Genomic DNA, 22,632 nt, shown 5'->3' on the forward strand with positions numbered 1-22,632 from the left:
AACATTCGCACATTAACACCATCAGGGAGCTCATTAAAGTAACTCTCTGCTAAATATAATAAATAACTCTCTCACACCCCAAACCTTCCTTCAGGAGTATATCTGAGGTGATGCCAAGAACAAGAGAGATGTCACAAATCTAAAGACAACAAAGTTTGTCTCTTAAGTCACATTCACATTTTCCCATTAAGATTTCTATCATGGACAGGAAAGTGGCTGAATTATCTGATGACTTCCTGTCAGGGAATGCTGTCATCTCTCAGACATATCCAAGATGTGCAAATAAGAAATGATCCTGCATCTCCTCTGTGCAGTGTGTGCTGTATTTCACAGCTGCAAATATTACAATCTTCAATAAAGGGAAGGCAACAATTCCCTTCAAGTCACGAAAGCACTGAGCTCAGTTGTGAATGACTGCAGACAGAGCGTGTTGTGACACATGCAGGAAGTGCTATGTTTTATAAGAAGATTATTCCTGCCAACATGATTTTGATAAGGAAGTAAGTCTTTGCAAAAAAAAGGGAAATTTGTTTTCTTATATAGTCCTTGGCACTCATTTATTTGAGCTTCCCCTTGTACATAGCGCCATAGAGCAAAATTCTCTTGATACAAAAGGAGCACCAAGCATGGGAATGAAGGGCCACGCTTGTTTCATCCATCATATAATGAAGCAAAATCATACTCATAGGATAATATTAAAAATATTATAAATGAAATTAATACCACAGAGAGTGTTATAAAATATTTATTTGGAAAAAAATCACTCTGTACAAATTTAACATTCTCAACACTAAAGTTTTATAAAAATGCTAACACAACAGAAAGACAAGTAAAACATTAAACTGCTCTTCTTAAATTACAAAGGAACAGGTTCATTCTAAAGAAGCTACTGTAATTCTAAACAGTAAAGAGAACTTGATAAGATTTCTGTTTTTTCTCTATTACAGACAAATACAGATATCAAAGGATGACTTTTTCCATCCTTTTATAAACCTCCCCCCAAACACTGTCCACACCTAAACCAAATACTCTAAATGGTTTACACTTTTACTGTACATAGCTTGTGCTCCAGGAAAAGGCAGCACAATATGATCATCATTTTCTCAGTGCCTAACAAAATCTCACTTCTATAACATTTGGTACAAAATTGTCTGTACAAAGCAACATTGCTCATGTAAATTTGAAGCAAACTTAAAAGTTAAGAGCATTTATCTGTGCCTTCATTTTGGCATTACGAAGAGAGTGATTAAGTAAAATTTCACAGAGGAAAACTCAGTAACTGGGATTACTGTATTTTTCTTTCTTTTTTTTAGTAATTACTATTGTATAAAAAATTCATATACTGCAAGTTATTAGGAATGGCAGACCCTAAATCTAACAATGCTAGTTTCATAGTCTTCATCATAAAATTAGATTTTTCTGTATATTATTTTTCTCTCTTCATTTTTAATCTATTTGCAAAAGCTGCTGTTGCATATCAACTGCATAAACAGGAGGAAATGTCTCCTCATGAAATTAAAACCAGTAAAAACACCATACTACTGTAAACACAGCTAGAATGAAAACTGACAAAACGCAGTGTGACAGGTAAGCCGTTGTCTGGAAAGCTTTTTTCACATTTTCTTAACACAAAATATGGCTCACACCACAAATAACAGGAGGAAATAAAAACAACAAAAAATCCAAAAACAACAAAAACAACAAAATCCCCCCTCAAACTATTGAACGCTTCGAGTCACAGCCAGGGGTGCCAGGCGGGGTCCATCCTGCAGAGGTTGTCCAGGCTGTTGGCAGCTGCCACCAGGGTGTTGACTTTGCTTTCCCCTCCCTCAAACTGGGCCAGGTTGTGGAGCCGAGTCATGATGGCAGTGACAGCTTTCTGAACCAGAGAAACCAGCTGCTGGCTGTCCATGTTCTCGGGCTGCCCAGCTGCTGACAGTGGAGAGGAGGTGTCCTCTTGGGTTTTTTTGTGCCATGCGATGATTTCATCCCTTAGCACAGTTTTTAGGATGCCATCAACCTATATGAAGAAGAAAAATCAGATTATGGCACTTAATCCACAGAATGATCAGGTTCTATCACATTACAGAATTGTAACTAGATTTTAGTCGACAGTATTTTGACACTCTTGGTGCCACATTGCAATTTCAGACTTTTCAAGACGAGTGTGGCTTTCAAAGATTTTATTTCCTCTCCAGGTATTCCTTTTCATAAAAAGTTTCCATTACAAAAACACAATACAATGACTCCTACAGATATTAACAACATATTAAGATATTGATACACAGATACAGTTGTGTACGCCCTATTTTTAAATTACTCCACTAAATTCATGGCTTCTACAACACACACACACACGGACAGAAGTCTTGGGCAAAGATTTGGAACACTTTGAAAAGCTGGATGGTTTTATTGCAGTCATTACACTCTCAGGGAATATTATTTTCTGCTACACAGGAAAAGAACATTGACTACAACATCCATACATATGTATTTAATATATATACACATATATGTTATATAGGCCAGTTCTATCCTTGGATGAAAAAGAAATGCCTGCAACAAATACTTTCCTGTTGTTTCTCATCACCGAGTTGAGTTACTGGTATTAATCTGCCAACTCCAACAGTCTCAGGCTTTTAAAGCCAACTTTTATGCTGAGTCTGAGTCAAATTAAACGTTTACACATAACATAAAACATGTCCAAACATTTCCAACATTTCAGCTGGCCTTTGTGATGACCTCAGGGTAAAATTTTAAAACAAATCCGCACTATCATTGAGTTCCTACCTTCACCAAAAAAGTGCTGGTTTTGTTTATAAATTGTCAACTACAAATCTGCTAAAAAGATACACAAACCTTGAAGTTTGGCTGTGCAAAGCAGCGAGCTACTGCAATCATGGATGCAGTGAGGGGCCCTGACACCCCAATGGTGGTGAGGAACTCGGAGATGTTGGGGGTGAGGCGGAAGGGCACCGGGCGGTTGGCGTCCAGATCTCCCGTGGCATCATTGATGTCAAAGCGAAAGTACGCCACGTTGAGCTTGCCAGTGTCCTGGGATGAACAGAAACATGCACAAAAGCAATTAAAGGAACTGATTTTCCTTCATGGAACCAAAAGTAGTTGGGTTTTTTTGTCTGTTAATGCTGAGTTTTCAACAGCGCTTCAAAAGCGTGTTATTTGTTTAGCCAAATACCTTTTGAGCAATGAAGTTATAAATAATGGCATGCACAAAGGTAAGTATTTCTCTCAAAATGTTGTGTCCAAACCCCTCACTAAATACATGTAATACCAAACTTGAGGAGTAGATTCCTCTGGATCCTGATCTGTATGGAGTCACTGCCAATAGACCTCTGGGACAATATTCAGTGTCCAAGGTTCAGCTGTGGGTAAACAACTGAAAATTAAGCTGAACACTTAACAGAGGGATCAAAAAATCTTAATTGGTATGCAGACTATAGCTCTCCATGCATTAAAATGGCATTGAGACTTTAATAAATACCAACTTTGCTCTTTTTTAGGTGGCAAACATAATTTTAAATATTGGGTTAAAACAGAAAAATCATGATTAATAGAGTTGTAGCTTGATGGATATGCTCAAAAGAGAATGGTATTTGAAAAGGGGTATAGCCCTTTAAGAAAATGAAGCTCTATATTTTATTTTTCTTACACCTAATTGATTTAAAACAGAGGTATTTTGAAAGCAATATATTTGAAAGAAGACTAAAAAAAGAGACTTAGCAGTCATTTACATGAAGAGTTCAAATATCTAAGAACAATTTCACAAAGTTCTGAACTCTCACCACAGAGGGCAGAGCTGATGTCCATGGGGACTGCAGGTTAAAGTGCTCCCTACAGGATGTGCAATCACACAGAAATAAAAAGCCTACTGAAATGCACTGTTAATTATCTATGTTGAACTTCAGCTCATTTCAAAAGCACAGTGCAAATACCCATCTGATCCAAGACGAGAGAATGAGCAAACTGAAGCACACCTGGGCAATCTGCAGCATCTCAGGGTTGAGCCTGTTCAAGTGGAAGATGAATTCTGCAAAGCCAATGAGGGCTAACTGGATGGTGAACATCTTCCTGAAGGTCCAGTAATCCGTGGCGTTGGGGAAGGTGTGCAGGGCCCACTCCTTGAGCATGCTGCGAGGCACCATGTTACTCTGCACCTCCTTCAGGATGTCTCTGAGAACCTGCACAGCAAAAGGGTTACTTGGAAAAGGCATTTTTAATGCTCTAAAGCAACTACCAATCTGCTCTTAATCGCTGTATCTCGTTTTAGGAAAAGCAAAAAAAAAAAATCTACCAAAATATTTAATTACTATAGCATATACTAGGCCTAATTAGTTAGAAAAAGAAGGATCTGTTCTGTTACACCAGAAAGCATGATAGTCATGTTGACTCCAATTAAAGGGCTGTTAAAGTTTCAAATGTAAGAATTCTGAAAATAGAAAGAAGTGTTACATAGCACTCCCATTTTTATTTTGTAACAAAGAAAGTCTGAGACAATTGTTTAAACTACATTTGTAATACGTATTTACTGTGTATTTTCTAATAGCTGTATTTGGAATGGGACTGGCATTTTATCTATGAATTTGCACTAACCCTAACTAAAAAAAAAAAACCATAAAACCACCTTATACATCACAACTGTTTGTTTGGTGGAGGTTACAGAGAGAGAGCTTTGTTCTTTCTGATTACTTCATTTATTAGGTGAAATTGCCCAACTGCTTCTGTTTGGCTAAGATGAATGGATCCACCGGCAATTTTAAGAGAAATATTAGAAGAACATGGGAAGCCTGCCTCACATACCATACTGTAGCTGCTTATGTAAATTAGAAATGCTGCTCCCCATGCTGTCAATTAATTATTTTTAAAGCACTATACAAGAGAGAAAAAAAAAAAATCAATCAGCACCCTGCCTGTTTTCAGTGGCATTTACCCAAAACAACTTCCAGCAATACAAATACAGCTTTTTTTAATAAAATCATTCCAAGATCACCTAAAACTCTGAAGAGATATAGAGTTCTCATTATGCAAAATCAAAATACATGCAAAAAATCCAACCACCACCATGCACTGTGTATCTGTCTGACATCTAATGACATTTACCAACCACACACATCCCTGCTAAGCTGAACTGCCATTAAAAGACAGGCTCTGCTGAATATTTCTCTTTTCTATAGAAAACCTTTTAGCAAAGTCCTAGCTTTATATAAACAATAACTTAAATCTGCTACCTCTTTCTTAAACTCCAAAATATTCTGTTATTTAGTACATAATTAACTTCCCAAGTTCTGAAGAAGTGCTGGGGGAAATCTGCCAAGGAATAGCAGGGTGCTGGGGAAAGCCTTGGATGAAATTGGGCAGGACAGGGCAGGGTGCAGGGGAAAGCCCTGGATGAAATTGCTGGGGCAGACCAGGGTGCTGGGGACAGCCCTGGATGGAATTGCCCTGGGAAGGGCAGGGTTCAGGGCTCAGGGCACAGCCCTGTGTTAACCTGTGCTGCAGTACCTGGTGACTGGCCTGCGTGCCCCGAGCCTGCACCGTGGCCAGCCGGTCGTAGTAGCGGGAGATGGGGTTGTCGTGCTCGATGCCCTTCTTGGCGCAGCGCTGTTTGTAGATCTCCACCAGGGACAGCGAGGAGGGGTTGTCCTCCACCAGCCGCATCTGCGGGGACACCGCCACCACCCGCGGCACTGCGCAGGGACAGGACACAGAGAGCAAAGCAAACCTGAGTTCCTCAGAGCCCAAATGCTGACACACCAGCCCTCAAAACACAACCCCGATAATCAACTGGAGCCTACCAACAGAAAACTTTAATGCTATGCTCATAAGTAATTTACAAGCTCAGGTAAAAAAATTACAGTAGGATTTTTTTAATCTCGTCAGAAATATCAACAGTATTTTTGAAAAAAATTGAGCACTCATCATTCTTCATATTTTTCTTTACCTTCAGGAAAGAGGGTAATACTTTGTTTAGATGAAATTCAGCAGCAAAAAGAAAAAGTGTTTCTTCTGTGTTATGTGGAAGACGTAAAAGAAATTCAATATTCCTATATCACAACTCGGGGAGAAAAGATTTTCTTCTATCCCTCTTCAGTTGTCTCTAAATGTTGTATTTCCAATTATATTTCCCATACTTCAATGTTGTTGAAGTATGTGCGCCTATTTCCACACCAACAGGCCCAATGGGCATCTCTGCCTTAAATATTCACAAGTGCACTTGATATCATAAGAGAGGCAGATAAGCATTTCTAAAAACACCCCAGACCCCATGCAATCAGCTGCACTCCTCCAGAGGGGTGCTACAGCTCCAGACAAGACTAACTACCCTTGCGAATATTCAAAAACCTCCAGCCATCATAACCTTTGAGCGAAACTTACATTTAAAAACAACACAGACCTCTCTCTTTTCAGTACCTGTGAAGAACAAATGTCTCTTGGTGGTCTCCTTCCTCTTCTCCAGGCAGGGGTTGAGGAGGCGGAGCAGCTGCAGGACGCGCTCCTCGCGGCGCGACTCGGTCAGGCAGGCATCGTTCATCACCAGGTAGGGGTAGATCTTCCCGTTGTGCCCGCGGATGTACAGCCTGCGAGCAGCTGTGTTGTGCTTCTGCACGATCTCCACCCTGGGCATGAACCTGCCAGGAGCATTTGGAGAGAGCTCTGTAACTCTTTTGAACAACAGCATCTCTAGTGGTGACATTAAAGCACAGATCTCAACTCACAGCAAGGTACAAGAAAATTAAATATGCTCTGAACAGTGCAGGTGTTTAGTGATCAAATGTAAAATTATTGAAGGAGGATAAATTAAAAAGGTCTTACATCAAAGTTTGACTATATGTGTGGTACACATATATAAAATATTTATCTACTATAAAATATCTATCTACTTTTGCAGGATGGATGGATGGATGGATGGATGGATGGAGTGGGCGGATGGATGGAGTGGGCTTTAATTTTCTTCTCTGTTTCCAGAATTACAGCTACCAAAGGGAATTTTTAGGTTACCTTGCTATCTTGATGTAGTAATGCGTTGGCTTTGGCATGAGGAATTCTCCAGGTATCTCTACTTCCGCAGTTTGAGCTGAGAAGTTACTTAGAAAGCGGCACTTCTCCTCTATGAGGAAGAACTTTGGAAGCTGTTTAGTTTTGGCTTCCAGAATTTTGATCCATTTCTTTAGTTTGGAGATAAGGTTGTGGAGTTTCATTGATCCCGGCACACTGAAGTCAAAATCTAAAAAAAAAAAACCCAAACAAAAACAAATCACCCAATTCAATAGTGCAAACCAAACACACCCCCCCCCTCTAAGCTGAACTGCCTTTAAAAGACAGGCTCTGTTGAATATTTCTATTTTCTATAGCAAACCTTTTTGCAAAGTCCTAGCATTATACAGAACAATAACTTAAACCTGTCAGAATCTGCTACCTCTTTTTTGTATACAACTCCAAAATATTCTGCTATTTAGCATATAACAAACTTCCTAAGATTTTCCTGTTTTACAGTCACACAAGCATTGTAAAGCATATAGTGAAAAATTTAAATACTATTACTGTATTGAATTCTCTATATACTGCAACCAGACAGACTGCATAGAAAGAAAGCAGCAAAACCCCAAATTATTACATCAGACTACTCAGTGAAAGAGGAAAAGTAGGCTTACTTTATAGCACTATAATTTTCTACCTGTATCATTACAAGTCATTTATTTATTTAATTATTCATTTATTATTTTTTACTCCTAAAACGAATGAAAGAGCCCCAGTTGAGGATACAACATAGAATCCATGAGGAACTGCAGGACAAATAAGAAAATTGTTATTATTACTATTCTCTTCTCAGCTGCAAGAAAATTCTTATTCTTTCCTGTCTTAGACAACAACTGAAAGACACTACAGGAAGAACAGTCAGAGCAGCCCAAGAAAAATGACATTATGCAAACAGCCTGCTCTTTCCACTGCAATGTCAACAGTATCACAGAGTGAGAATATCTCCTTTAATCCACATGCAGATGAAGAAGGAACTTTCTCAAGGTCAATATATCGACTTCAGTACATTATGCAAATAATTCTGTAACAGAAATCACTGCAATACTGAGCATTTTCTGGGCCACACCAACACCATCTTCCCAACACTGCTCTCACTACAGTTTCAGACAAAGCAAATAATAAATAAATAAATGTCTTTGAATTTCCCAAAAGAGGGAGAATGAATAAACCACATACATGAAATGATGGTTCAGCACTTCAGTGCCACAACAATGAAAAATTAAACACACTTGGATAAGAAGACAAACTACTCTCTGTAAAACTCATTAGTTATGGCATCCCAAACTATGCAAGTTAACCAACAGACTTGAATTTTTAACTCATCTCCACTCCCTAGAAGATGCCATTTTAAGCTCAACATGTCTCAAGTGAAAAAGCAACTGAAAAAAAACAGAGATTGATAATTCAGTATTTCTGACATTTGCAGCTAGAGCAGAAGGGAATCTTCAGTATTATTCAACACAATAGAAAATTAAGTCTTAAAAATTAGTTTAAATTTTCTTGCAGAACCTCCATTTCAACATGTTATATACACTCAATATTTTCCTAAGTTGACAAAAATACCAAAAACCAAATACCAAAAACCAAATAAAACATGAGCACTGCTCAGAAAATTTGACCACATAAATATGCTACAAACATCTGCCTGCAAGTGTGCCAAGAGTGAATTAAGTATGTGCACACAGCAATTGCTGCATTATAAAAGCTTTTTCAACAACAATTAAATCACTCAAAACTCTGATTGTCCAAAAGACTTACTCCTAAAAACAAAATATTCATTTAGCCAGCAGAGTTCCTGTCATTCTACACACACTCTCCTATTTTTTTTTCTTTAATCCAGGATTCTAATGCCAAAGAAAACAATGCACCTTAGAATCACTTTCATTTTGCTGTTCTGTTACTCAAATAAATATCAGAGAACATATAACCAAACATACTTCACTGGGTATCTACAATAAACTGATATGCTAAAATCTTTCCGTGAAAGACCTAAGTTTACCAGCCTAAAAGAGAACAAAAAAACCAGCTCATACAAAATCCTTTCCACTTCTGTAAGAAAAAAGTTTATAATGAAAAATACAGTTTCATATTTATGGATGTAATATTCCCTTTTCTTTTTCTGCCTGCTGTGGGCAGTGCATCTACTGCAATATCACTGTAAAACACTCTTATTAAAATCCCAAGCCTACCCTCTAGTGAGCAGTGGGAGTAAATCATTTCATCAAAGTGACAAAATTATTGCATCATTTGTCTCCCCAATCTCTGAAGTGCAGGAAAGTACCCTCAAACTGCAACTAGTTTTTGTACTAATGTGAATCAGCCAAGAGGTAAAAACACACATCAATATATTTTCCTTACAAAAAAAAGTCACTCTGTTCACCACAAGAGCAGCTCTAGTTTGCTGAATGCCTGTTTTAGGATTTTTGTTGTTCTTTTGTTTCCCAGTGGCAGATGGGAAACACAGAGTTCAATTAGTCTTTCTGCTCGTGTCACAGAGAGCCCATCTGAGAAGAAAAATCACTTCAGCTGGAAGAAAGGGAAATACAAGACCAAACATTATTTGAGTACGAAGTCTCTCTGCTTTGCAGACATCTTAATCTATATAAACAGTGGTTTTGTTTAAAAAAAAAATCCATTTCTTCAGTACTTAATACTGGAAAACACCTTTCTCAAGCTAACACACACTGGTCTGAAGTAGCTCACTACTTTCACCACCTATTCCTAAAAAGGATGGGAAGTTTTCCCCTGATCCTTAACGGGGATTTTCACAGAAGACCCCATGGCACAGACTGCAGTGGAAGCAGTTTGCTCTCTCTTCTCAAGGCTGCTGAAGTTTCTTACCACCCTCAATGGAAGGAGAAATGAGGAACAATCTTCTCCCCAGTGAGACAGACCTAAAAAAATTCTGATGCCTCTTAATACATTTTGATTGAAGGCTGTACCATCACTCCTCAGGAAGAAACACCAAAAAACATACTCGAGGTAGCAAAATTAGAGTATCAAACCCTCTGTCCCCCCCATTGCCTTTGACCTACACAACATTAATATGGCATTAAGAAAACAAAGAATACCTCCAAACTAAGACTCCAGAACTATATTAAAAAACCCTTCTGCTACACTGGAAGAAAATAGTTCTGATCAAAGGCAACTGGCTATTAATGCTTTTAGAGCAAGAAACAGTTCATTTGAAGATTTTTAAGATTATTCTGACTGTAGGAAAAGCCTGATTCTATTAAAGGTTCACATCTGAAGGATCTCCAGCTAAAAAGCCAAGGCACTAATCATGTGAAGTGTCCCTGAGGACTCAGTTGTGAGCTTAGCTGCAGAGAGCAGGACAATTCTTTATGCCCATGACACTGAAGAAGACCCAAGCATTCTCCAAAATTGAAGTGCTGTCTTGCTTTTGAAGATAATATTCAAACATTTATATACTCTACTTCCCAAAAGTTCTTTCCAATCTCACAAGAACTTTTGGAAAAAGCCAATAAAGATGAAAAATCTCAGTGAGAGGAAAGCAGAAATGTGGAGCAGAACTTCTCGTTTATCACTCAGCTCCAGAAAACCAAGACTGCATGTGCAGGATACCAAGGTCAAATATCATCCAACTCTTTATCTGGAATTCTGGGATAACATCCTGTTACCTAAAAATTACAATGGAAGCAAAAAAAGAGCTACCAAAGTACACTATGTTCACTCTTGAGCAGAAGGGAAAAAAAATCCTTAAAAAGGCTGAAAATGCACAGAGCTCTTCCCCCTGCCCCCTCCTAACAGTTCAGAGCCACACTTGGGTTTCAAGAGCTTCCTCCTGACTACAGAGCCACCAGCACAGTGAAGGATTCATTGTGCTAGGGGACAAAGTCTCAAGGAAATTACCATGCCCTTCAAGGGGGTATTTTGGAGCTCTCCATTCATATTCAGCTTGAGAGATGGTTGCAGAAAGAAGCTGATCCAAACTCTAAACTATCATCTGCCCACAAAAGGACAATTGAGGCAGCTTTTCTGCTGCTCTCACTGCTGAGAGAGCTCTCAAAAGGAGCATTTTTCAGCATTTTCTTTTCTTTGATGTCAAAAGGTTTAGCAGAAAAGGAAAGAACAAAGAACAGATGGTTAAAGAACTATGCATTTGAAGTTCTAGAAAAAAAATTCAAAGTAGAATTTGTTTTTATAATATAACATTAGGATAGATAAAGATGACCTATCACAGCTCCAACAGTCCAGACTGCTACAGACAAGGAATTCAGAATATATGAAATGGTGTGAGAGTCTCCAGTGGCTCCAAACAGGAATCAAAATACAACTCTGATGTTGATGGAAATGATTATGCAACCAAACCATGCTGAAAGTGTCTATAAACCATAGCTGTCAACATTAATCTGGGAATAATTGACAAAAAGTTTACTCCAAGACAGCTCCTTAACTTGGACACTTTTGAATTGAAAGGCAACCACTGTAATTATCTGTCCATTATCCAAATGCAACTGGAACTGAGAACAGGAAAAACAAACATGGACATTGTGGTGTGACACAAGGACATATAAGGCACATTCTACAATTGGTTTCTTGCAATGTTAAAAAACTCTTGCAATTTTCAGTACAGTAATTAGAATCCTATTCAGTTATTTACATATATTTTACTGTTATTGTAAAATCAATAAAAACTTATTTTCATTTTCTGCATAACTAATTAGATTACAGCAATTATTAAGTATGATGATTGGTTTAATTTCTTTTGTTTTCCCACATTTAATTTGTAAATTTAAACACTGAATGTAATAGATTAAAATAAAATCTAATCCAGCACTAAGCAAAATAATTACATGTATCCTGCAGACATTCATATTTCATCGTACACGAAAAATAAAACATGAAATCTTCAAAAAAAGAAAGTAATTACTGTTACTTAACTGAAGTTTACTAAGAAACACTTTGCATTTGATGACTTTACATGATTTTTATGACCAGCCCTATCTCATACTTTGGTTTATATGTTGTTCCATATAATTCCTTAATTAAGAGAGAACATCTGAAAACCTTAACAGCCATTTATATATCACAAAGATATGCAAAAAATAAAAACAGCATAAAAAATACTGGAAATCCTCTCCACTTCTTAACTAAAAATTGCAACTGAATCATAATTAAATTTTCTTAAATGTTTCTCTAGAAATGTTTTGAAATATTACTTCAGATATTGCAGACTGTAGTCTGGCATTCTATTTACTTTTCCTTTACACCTTGGAAACCCCAGAGCTGTCTGATGCTCACAGGAAAGGAAGTAGGAGCTACTGTGACAGACCAAAAATAACTCAAATCCAACCAAGCACATCAACAACACTTACAGCAATAAATAAGTGGCTATACAACTGTTGCAATGTAAAGACTATAAACCATTATTAAAAATAAAAATCAAGTCCAAACTTGTATTTAATGTAGAGCATTTCAGCTGAAGGGGATGTACAACAACCATCCCCAGATCCCTGATCCAGGGCTGCTCTCCTCTCTCCATTGGCACCTGTACCTGCCATTATTCTTCTGTTCTAGGTACACAATCCAGCACTTGGACTGGTGAAATTTCACCCCATTAATCATTATCCAATGACTTTTTTTCCCCCTGTACGCTCCCATTAAAGACACACAAAGTATTTCTACTTCCATTTCCCTCCCTAGTACACTTCATCCAGTAAAAATTTAATCATATGGTTCAGGACTTTCATTATCTGCTGTCATGCAACTGCTGTGCCTCAGAAAGGACATCGTGCAAAGCATGGCGTGCACGAGAAATGTGGGTCACTTCTACAACTCACTCACTTTCACAGGATCCCCACCAGTTCCCTTCCTTTCACAATATTATCAGCAAAATGCTTGAAAAAACACCCCAAATCTGCTTGTCAAACACTCTCATCTATGTTTAAAGAAAAGCCAAGGAATTTATGCAAAACTCAAAATTCTGGCAACCCAAAGCACTGATGCCAATCAGTGTCACTTTGTCATGTATGAGCTGCGTGGCCTTAACACATTTCACCAAACAAATCAAGCTTGTCAACAAGCTTTTCTTAGAATTTCAAATCAAGATCAGATACTCAAATATGTAGCTACTGGTTAAGAGAAAATGAATGAAGCAAAAAAGCTACTTCCCTTAAGTATCTTTTTTTATTAGATCTGATTAAAGTTATTGATTCAATTTACCAATGATGTAAATTTGGGTAATAGAATTTTTATAATCTAGCTACCCAAAACAGTAAAGTAATCTTACTCATCAGAAGTAGGCTGTTTTGAAAGACTTCACATAAAATCATCAGTTTGGAGTTCTGGGGTGAAAATTTCATTAAATTCTGGCATCACAGAGAGACAGATCATTATTGTCCCTCGCATACAGCCAGCAGTTCTGTTCAAATTGCAAAAACATTACACTGAAGTAATCTAATTTATCTTTAAACACATATGTAATCAAACCACAGTTTTCAATAATAAAAATACAACAATATATTTATTCTCTAGGTTGATGTCTGTTTTCCACTTGAATTACATTTATTGCTGTACAAAAGACAGGAACAAAACTATTTCAGCTTTGCTGAATGACAGAAAAGTGCCGTTTTCTAAATTTTCTCTCTGGAAAGACATTGGAATAAAAAAGCAGAATGCCCTCACAGCTGAACCGTAGGAGGAAATTTTCTTGAGATTAAAAGCAACATTTAAAAAATTTTCAAACACTTGCCTGTTGTAAATTGGCCTTTTAACTTCTGGAACACGGGGTCTTGAGCTGTTGCCTGTGCTCTCCTAGCTAGTGACTCTGAGGCTGCACTAGAAAACATGGTGGACACATTAGAGACATTCTCAAGACCTACTCCAAAGGTGCTGACTAACTTCTTGACAAAATTCAGTGTATGAGGAGTGATTTTGGCATCTGAAACGGCTCCACTTTTCTCAAAGGCAACGGAGTAGCACTTTGCCAAGCCCTGCTGCAGTTGTCTGAGCACCTAAGAATGAAAAACGGAAAAAAACAAAATAGTCAGGAAGATCAGGCCTTCTGATTTGACACCAAATATTCATTCCCACTGCATTTTATATAGTAGAATTATGCTCTCAGAAACATCTGCTTAAAACTCTACTCTTAAACTGCATCAGAGGGTCAATCAGAATGACAGCACTGAATTTCATTAGCATTGCAAACAAACAAACTGAGCAGGGGAAATGCTGCCTCACAAAGGACAACTTGCTCTTTCAACAACAGGTAACTTTTAGATTTCATATTTTGAGACATATGAAAAAAAAAGGTGATGTGAGGAAACCTTCAAATAAACACTGTGCTAGGCAGACAGAACAGTAGTCCAACACTTTGAGAGGCAAGGAACAGCAGAGTGGCAGGTCCATCTGCTCTCTGTTGCAATGCAAATTTCAGGTAATAATCACCACCTGTCACAGACCACCAGATCAAGAAGGAAACTGGTATCTCTGAAACTTAACGTGAGAATATACATTTTCAGTTAGTATGAGCAACAGCTTAAATCCTAGAGGCATTCATCACATTAACAGTTCTGCAAAACCCCTGTACAGCTTCCAAAAATAACCAAGATCCTGAAACTCCAATCAGAACAGTCAGTTCTACAAACATCAGTTTCCTAATCAAAACAAACAGTTATGCTTTGATGTTTAAAATTAATTCTGGGTAAATATTTTGCAGTTAACTTTCCCTTAGATGATCCATACATTCATTGAAGGTGCCTTGAAGCCAAATACCTCCTCATGCCAGTTCTCTCTGAACCAGACCATCTGATCCACAATGCCTTCCAGAGAGGACAGAAGGGTTGGATGCAATTCCCTCTGCATGTGCATGATTCTGCTGCATCTCCACATTGGAGCAGTGGCTCTGATGGGCCCAGGGTCTGAGGCAGAGTGAGACTGATTTCCAACTGAACTTGGCTGCTGTTGCCCTGAATCTGGAAAGTGAACATGAAAAAGGAAATAAGAATGACCTTTCATGAACTTGATATGTGTCTCTTTGAAATAAAATAAATTTTCCAAGAATTGGCTTGAGATTTACATTAAATATTAATTTTGTATTCCTTACTGAGTTTCAGAAAGGATTTTTTTAGAAAGAAAATTGGGGGTTTTTAGAGAAAACTCTGCACCAAATGCTATTTATGTGGTACAGACTTCCCAACATTAAAGCAAAATAAACACTCTTCAACTTATACACTTGAAGTAACAGACATTGTTTCATATAGGATCAAACTATTTGAATTATGGGCAGTTTTTTCCCCTCCCCTTTTGGGGAGGCCTTTCACACATAACTAAAGAATAAATGTGCTGATGCCAACAAGAGAACTGTCAGAAGCTGTTTTAGCACAAACCATGTCTAGAATGTCAACTCCCATCAGACAGTGATTATGCAGTTTTGCTTTATCAGATGATCCCCACTAACTCCCCCCCACCCAGCAGTGTTTTTGGGCAGAACCTACAGGAAAATATGTTACTATTGCTGGAAAAGAATAAATGATGAGGGTATGTGGGCATCTCCTTCTGCAAAAGAGTACCCAAACAAAAATAAAACATTATTCAATTAGCGCCCTTTCAAATTTTATACAGAAGTTTAGGGAACTAATTCCCAAATGGAAAGGGCAATTAAATAAACAATGTACTTTGTAATAAAGAACACAGAACTGAAATGAGAGTTCTTCAAGCAGCTCTCCCAGGATTCCCAGGAAATTATGTGGGACAAAAGAACAACTAAATTCTGTGGAATCATTTGACATAACTATTCCAGATGTCATTTGTTCTTGGGAAAACAGTTGTTTGCAAGTTGCTGAATGCTTTCCCCATCTCCCAAACATTTCTCAAAGCCAACATTGCTTTTATGAGCATTGAGATGCTCATTTTACTTGAAAATTCACCATAAGAAGTTATTATGGAGATACAATTTTTAAGTGTGGCTCCTAAATGTTGCATGGTTCATGCTTCCAATGAAAATTAGTCTAGAGAATCTTAAAAACCTGTGACATTCTCCTGTATTTATAAACCAAGAATTTTCTACTTCTCCACAAATTTATGAAGAAAAACATCCAGTAAAGAACATGGGATTCTCAAAAACTAAGGTAATATGAGAATGAAAGAGATGGAACTCCTCTTGGTGAATATTTTATACAAGAAAATTCAAGCCATCTGCAGGTTTAACTCCACAGAAACAAATCAATGCAAACAGAGCATATCAAGAGTTTTCTTTCTTAGCTTTGCTAAGTTGGTATGTTTTCTGGAGAATCTGTTTTCTCTGTAATATCCAGTGAAACTTGACCTAACAATTAAGTTCCAAAGAGCCCAAACAATTCCATGAGGATCAAACTCACCGCTCTTGTAGCGCTCTCGCTGTTCTATCTTCAAGGTCAAATAGAGAGTCCTGATCGGGAAATAAACAGCCTGGGGATAGACTCTTCCCACCTATTTGGAGATACACATTTCTCAGTTAAGGAATACTGACTACAGATCACATCAACACAGACAGATTATCTTGTAAATGAGTCCAATTCAGGAATAATCAGCTCTTTGTGTTAAATAACAGCTTATGGAAATTAAAGATTCTTTCAGTAACAGGAACCCGAAGAGGATGAATTGGTAGCTCCCTGCATACACTGTTAAGACGTTACCTAATTAGGGTTTCCAGATCATATTGCCTAATAAACCTGAAAGCAGCATAATGTCAGAGCTCCAGCTGGGCCAGCTCAAAGATCTTACTCATGTGCATAATGGAAGAAAAACAGATATAATGACAGCAGTTAGTCTTTAAATTAGGCCACAATTCCCAGCAAGCCCTACCATACTTGATAAGAAAGCCCATTAGAGAGTAACTTTACTCCACCTAATTGTGGCACTTAATGCAAGGGGATACCAACTACACCCAAAAATAAAACCAGGATTTTATGGCTTCCATTAAAAAAAACAACCCTAAAGAGATGTTGACATTCAGCATCCCATTTAAATCTGTAAATCTCAGTATCTATTAAAGGAAAGAAACCATGTGTCTACTACCTGCAGTAAAGCACATCTTAAGACATTATTTGAGGCTTCTTCAGCCACAATTTTACTAAATCATAGATCCTTTCTCCATCCAAATGGATATGGTAAGTGGTGGAAATGTAGCAAAGGGATTGAAGCACTCAGTAATGATATTTATTACACAGGTTAGATCACTAACCTGACACACACATGCTTCATGCTGTAACTCAAAAGTTATTTGAAGAGAATTGTGGAGTTTTAAAACAGTAACATAGAAAATATGGTATTTTTTGATTTCATACTTTTCCTATGTACCTGAAGTTTAAAGGTAAGACAAACAGGAGTATCTGTGATATTTACAAGTCTAAGCTCCAACTAGTGTATGACTTTTGAGCAAACACTCCTACAAATTTTATACAGATCTCAACAGACAATGTGTCTACAAAGTGATGAAATGAGTATTTTCTGCCAGAAGACAGTAGAGCACATTGGTCTTGCCAGACAATATCAAGCCATACCCATCAAAGTTTGCCTTACCTACTTTGGCATCTTAAGCTGCTTGGCTGCATGGTCTCTTCAAAGTTACATTTAATTTTATGAAGAGAGAGGGAAGGGAACATGAACAGATATATGCACACACAGACATATCCAGAGCTGTGTACAGCCATGCCAACACAAATGGACATTCTCTAGCTACAAAAACTCACATTCTTAGAGGTCTGAAAGAGCAAAGATGGAATAGGATGAAAGGAGCTCAATCTCACAGGACCACAGAATACCCTGAACTGGAAGGGACCTGCATGCTCAGTAATTCCATATCTCAAAAACCAAGTGGGGAGGGAAAGAAGGGAGTTCTGTGAGGAATTCAGCACAACAGTTGTCCTGTGCCAGGTTCCAGGAAACAGTGGAGCACTGGAGGCCTGGAATTCAGGTATTGTGAGAGCTTCCCATGGCCACCTGTGCATTAATGGGACTTCACAACTGTTTTCTATCAACCTGAATGAACAAGCACCAAAACACTTCCAGACAGTTTGCCCTTTAGCTACTAAAGCTAACCACTCTTTCCTCCTACGTTACAAGCATTTTTAACTATGTATTTTATGTGTTCTATATCATTCACAAAAATATATTAAATAGAATTCCACGGGGAGAACTATAATGCCTTATGCAAATAAGGATACAATTTCACTGGATTTAATCTCAGTAAGTAAAACTCATTTTGAAATTTAAAATATCTTGCTTAAAGGCAGAAATTACCTTTTTTAACACATCAACAGTTGCAAACAATACCATTTTTAAAGCTTGGCATTTTTGCAATTTGCTTGAAAAAATATTCGTGTGTCACCTCACAAATGAAGATTACAGACAAAAAGGAATTAGAGATTATCTTCAGTACCTGACTGATGAGGTTGAGGAGGAGTTTGCCCTCTGAGCCAACCAGGCACGTCAGCAGCTGTGGGATCCAGGCCAGCCACTGGATGGGTGGGACACCAATACAATACTTGTCCACTGCATCTGCCAAGGTGTTCTTATCATCATCAAAACTCAGCAGCCAAAGAACCTAGGAGAGAATTTCAAGAGGCTCTCTCAGTGCTTAAATTTAAGCCACATCAATCATTATGATGCACAAAAGCAGAGATATTTTATTAATATGACTGTGGAGTCCTTGAAAGTGCTAAAGCTGCCTCAGAGACAAGAACTTACATTCATTGTGCCTGGCCAATGCTATTTTTCACTCAGAAATAATATTTAAAGGATGTAAAAACTAAATGTAAGTGTACTCCTTACTATGAAATAAGACAGAAAAGAGCAAATGAACACGACTGCATTCGAGAAATTCTTTGGGATTTTCGCTGAGGGTGTAGATAAAAATTTAGGCAATTTTATAGAGCCTAAAATATACAGCTCTGATAAATGAACCTTGATACAAGAACTTGATTATTTCTTTGGGTGTTCTTAATTATTTTAACTGCCCACCCCCAGTTTAAATTAAATGTAAATATATTAAGCATTGACTAAAAATCATTAACTATTATGCAACCAGACAAGGAGAATAATAAACTTCAGAGTGCTGTTGAGGCCACCTTTAATCTCAAATATTTTCTGTGTTTGTTTCATGATCAGAACAGTTTGTCTTCCCTGGTCTGGTAAAATTTTTTAATTTTCTTCATGAGAGAGATTAAATATCCCCAAACTGAGAAACATACGACACAAACAGCTTTTCTTGACCAAAATTTTGCTGAATTTCAGAATAAAACTGTATGGAAAATGCTTATCTGGAATAAAATGTAATGCTTAGGTAAATATCAATATTATTTGTCCATAGTAATGATAAACAGACCACAAACTATGTTACTTTTTAAAGCACCAAAGGACGCCTTTTTGCAAGTATTGCACCACACTAAGTAGTAGAAATGCTGGATGTGATTTGTCCTTTTCCTCCTACAGAAAGGTTCCACATCTAAAGGAAAACCCAGACATCCCACTGACATAAAAAATCCCAAAATTAATTATGAGCAACCACACACAGCCCCTCTATCTAAATGAAAGCTTTCCCTCAGTAACTCTTTCTCTAATTGCAAAAACTTGAGCACTGCACATCATCCCAGCCCTTCCCAAGGGGGTGAAGCTCTGGGTGTTTTTTTAACCCCCCCAGACCTCACCTTTGCTAAGTATTTCCTGGATTTGCTCTCGTTCTGGTGGCGGCAGGCGTGCAGGTAGCAGGTGATGGCAGACACCCCCAGGTGGAGCTGCCTCTCCTTCACAAAGATGTTCTCCAGGTAATCCCCCCACATGGCCCACGCCTTCACCAGCACGTCGTGCATTTGCACAGCTGCAGAAAAAGCTTTGTTTGCTTCCTCAGACCTGTGTGGTGACAAGTAGGAATATGAGCTTTATATGATTTGGTAGCTGTTTGCTGGTGTAAGTCAGATTTCTGATAGGGCAAGCAATTAGTTTCTTAATATTCAGTGATGCTTTTGTTAAGTTCTCTAATAAGGTCCCTTACAACTGTTTTGTCATTGCTTTCCTTGCAGTTCAGCACCAACAAAAGTAAATGCTTCATAATGAAAACAGTTTCATTAGAGTTAAAAATCTCACATACTCCCTTAAAAAAGAAAAAAAAAAAAACTCCCAGGGCACTGCAGTGGAAACCCAAGCAGTGAAACTGGGAGAAAGAAGAGCAGATAATAAGGGGAATGAAGCAAAATCATTTAAACATGCTGCTCCACTGGGCAAAAAATGGAGTAAAGCAACATTGGGAAGATGATATTTAATTTATCTTTCAGAGGAATGCATCTTACTTAACTCCTTTTCCAGAGAAGCCATGAAAAATTTTACACTCAACATTTTCTGGAAACAGTCAGTTCCTCATCCCCACAGCTCTAAAAGTTGGGTTTTTTTTTTCAACAGGAAAAGTGAAGGAATTTGAAGGTTAATCACACAGTTCTGGGTAACCAAAAGATTACTTGTTTGTTACTTCTGAGGTTTTCTCCATGTTTCTTCAAGTGTCACAAGTCCAAAATCTGGCATGATTCATCCCAGTATATATACAGCCCTTGAATCAATGTTATTTCTTAGGCATAAAAATAAAGGATGAGAAAACTCACATAAGCATCACCAAAATAAAGAAACTTAAAGTTTTTCAAGACTCTTTATGAACAGAAAGAGCTTCACTTCTCCCTTGCAGAATAAGCATTGAAATAACCAAGATCAAAGTAACATGATGCTTGTTCGACTCATTTTTTTAAATTATCTTTAATATATTTTTAACATAACAATATTAGCTTGGGGGATTATAATACTAATTTTAAATGACCAGTTACTGAGGCATAACTCTAAAAAGGAAAACAGCTTTGTCTGTCATGTGTTAGTTTTTGTGCTACATTAATGTCCTTGCTTTCAGAAGCTCCCTGCACCCTGGATGAAGGTTTGAAGTGAACCAGCCCAGCAGCAGCCTGATGGATGACTTTGTATCACTACTGCTCCTTTACAAAAAAGGGACTTCTCTGACCATTTTCCTTTCTCCCACTCTACAATCCATCACTCTTGACACCTGAGGTGATTTTTTTCAAATGGTTTCTATCACCTTGCCCAGCCAATGGGCAGCACAGGAGGATGCAGGAGCAGAGGTGACCTTTAACTTCAGTTTCTTTGACACACAGGTAATCAATCAGCAGTCCCATTTTCAGGTTCAACACTGCCACTGGTCCTAACTGAAACCTTCCTAAAGTCTTGACCTCAACTGTAGTGTTTTCTGGTAAGATTTAGAAATTGTAAGTACATCAGAACCACATTTTTAAACAGAAACCTTTATCCATTTTATCCTGAAGGAACAAACAGAGACAATTCTCTGCAAGAATTTTTAAAAATTTAACAATATGGGGGAGGCACACTTTCTTCTCTTTACATCTCAACTACAATTAAGCCAGTGACCATATAAAAGCCCACTGTACTTTCCATCCAAGTAATTGCATTCTGCCTATTTAAAATTCTCTCTTGTATCCACAGAAGAAGATATCCATCATTTCCTGACTCGAATTGCTATGTGAGGTTGCAGTGTACAGCTTGAGACCTGATGGATTTCATTCTGTAAGTGGCCACAATGCAGTGGTAAAGGAATTATTCCACCCATATGTAACACACAGCAAAACTGTCATTAAATCCCATGCCCACTAAGAGCTCTTGAAATCTGAAGGGGTCTTTTTGGTATTACCAAACAAAATTTGATTGATGAGCTATTTATTTCTTGAATTAAAGAGATCTTCCTCAGAATAGTAAAATGCCTGTCAGTGCAAAGCAAAACAATTACTACTTCTGTCGTACAAGACTTCAATATAGGACCAATCATTACATCTCCAAACTGCAAAGGAACCCTCACAGATACTTTTACTTACTTACACAGCAGTGAGAAGTTTTGGCTGGTATAAAGATATGGAATGGCTTTTCTGCTCAAATACTGTGTTGAATACTTCAGCTGCATTTTTTTTCAGACGGGTGCTAGTGCCTCTTGCAGCCAGCATACTCACTTGTTAATCTGTGCCAAGAACATTCCCTTTAAAGCATAAAACTCTGCAGTCATCTCCTTGGTGAAGTACTTCAGATTGGTTGATTCAATAACTTCAAGACCCTGTTAAATAAGCCTTAGTGAGAAAAGTCTTTTAAAAGGGAAGGCTTTGTTAAATGAAAGTGCTATAAAACAACAGCCAAAATATTCTCTTGAAATTTAAATAGCATGACTTTCAAGTATTTCATTTTCATTTTAAAAAATACAGACTGACAATTTTAAGTTTCCACTGGCCTATGCAAACTAGAGACAACATTTAGCAGGTTATCTTTCCACCTTGTTTATGTTACATATTATATTTATGTTATATTACAAGGTTCATTTGCTGGTCACCCACGTGCCAGTGGGTTTTGCCTAAAATCACGCTTTTTCCTTTTCAACACATACAATTTTACTTCAGTTTGACAATATCCATCACTCATGAGTCAGACACTCAGTGTTGTTTTTTCCCACTACAAATAATGCCATTTTCAAAGTCTTTCCATTTATCTCTCTTGCGAGATTTAAATAAACGTACTCCCACT

General features: G+C 37.7%; 1 protein-coding gene across 4 annotated transcripts in view; it reads right to left on the minus strand.

The window, feature by feature from the left end:
• Positions 1-734: 734 nt before the first annotated feature.
• The window catches only part of TRRAP (transformation/transcription domain associated protein), a 76,067-nt gene continuing 54,169 nt past the window's right edge, over positions 735-22,632 (minus strand). For all 4 annotated transcript variants that reach the window (XM_030957817.1, XM_030957814.1, XM_030957815.1 and 1 more), the window contains 12 exons: positions 22,071-22,171; positions 19,707-19,908; positions 18,440-18,604; positions 16,398-16,488; positions 14,794-14,993; positions 13,772-14,033; positions 7,018-7,243; positions 6,430-6,647; positions 5,521-5,705; positions 3,996-4,199; positions 2,860-3,054; positions 735-2,020 (listed from right to left, as the gene is read on the minus strand). In XM_030957817.1, the coding sequence (XP_030813677.1) occupies positions 1,736-2,020; positions 2,860-3,054; positions 3,996-4,199; positions 5,521-5,705; positions 6,430-6,647; positions 7,018-7,243; positions 13,772-14,033; positions 14,794-14,993; positions 16,398-16,488; positions 18,440-18,604; positions 19,707-19,908; positions 22,071-22,171 (2,334 nt within the window). In that variant the 3' untranslated portion in view covers positions 735-1,735. The remainder of the gene's footprint in view (positions 2,021-2,859; positions 3,055-3,995; positions 4,200-5,520; positions 5,706-6,429; positions 6,648-7,017; positions 7,244-13,771; positions 14,034-14,793; positions 14,994-16,397; positions 16,489-18,439; positions 18,605-19,706; positions 19,909-22,070; positions 22,172-22,632) is intronic.

The sequence above is a fragment of the Camarhynchus parvulus genome, chromosome 14, assembly GCF_901933205.1.
Source record: "Camarhynchus parvulus chromosome 14, STF_HiC, whole genome shotgun sequence".
Taxonomy (NCBI): Eukaryota; Metazoa; Chordata; class Aves; order Passeriformes; family Thraupidae; genus Camarhynchus; species Camarhynchus parvulus.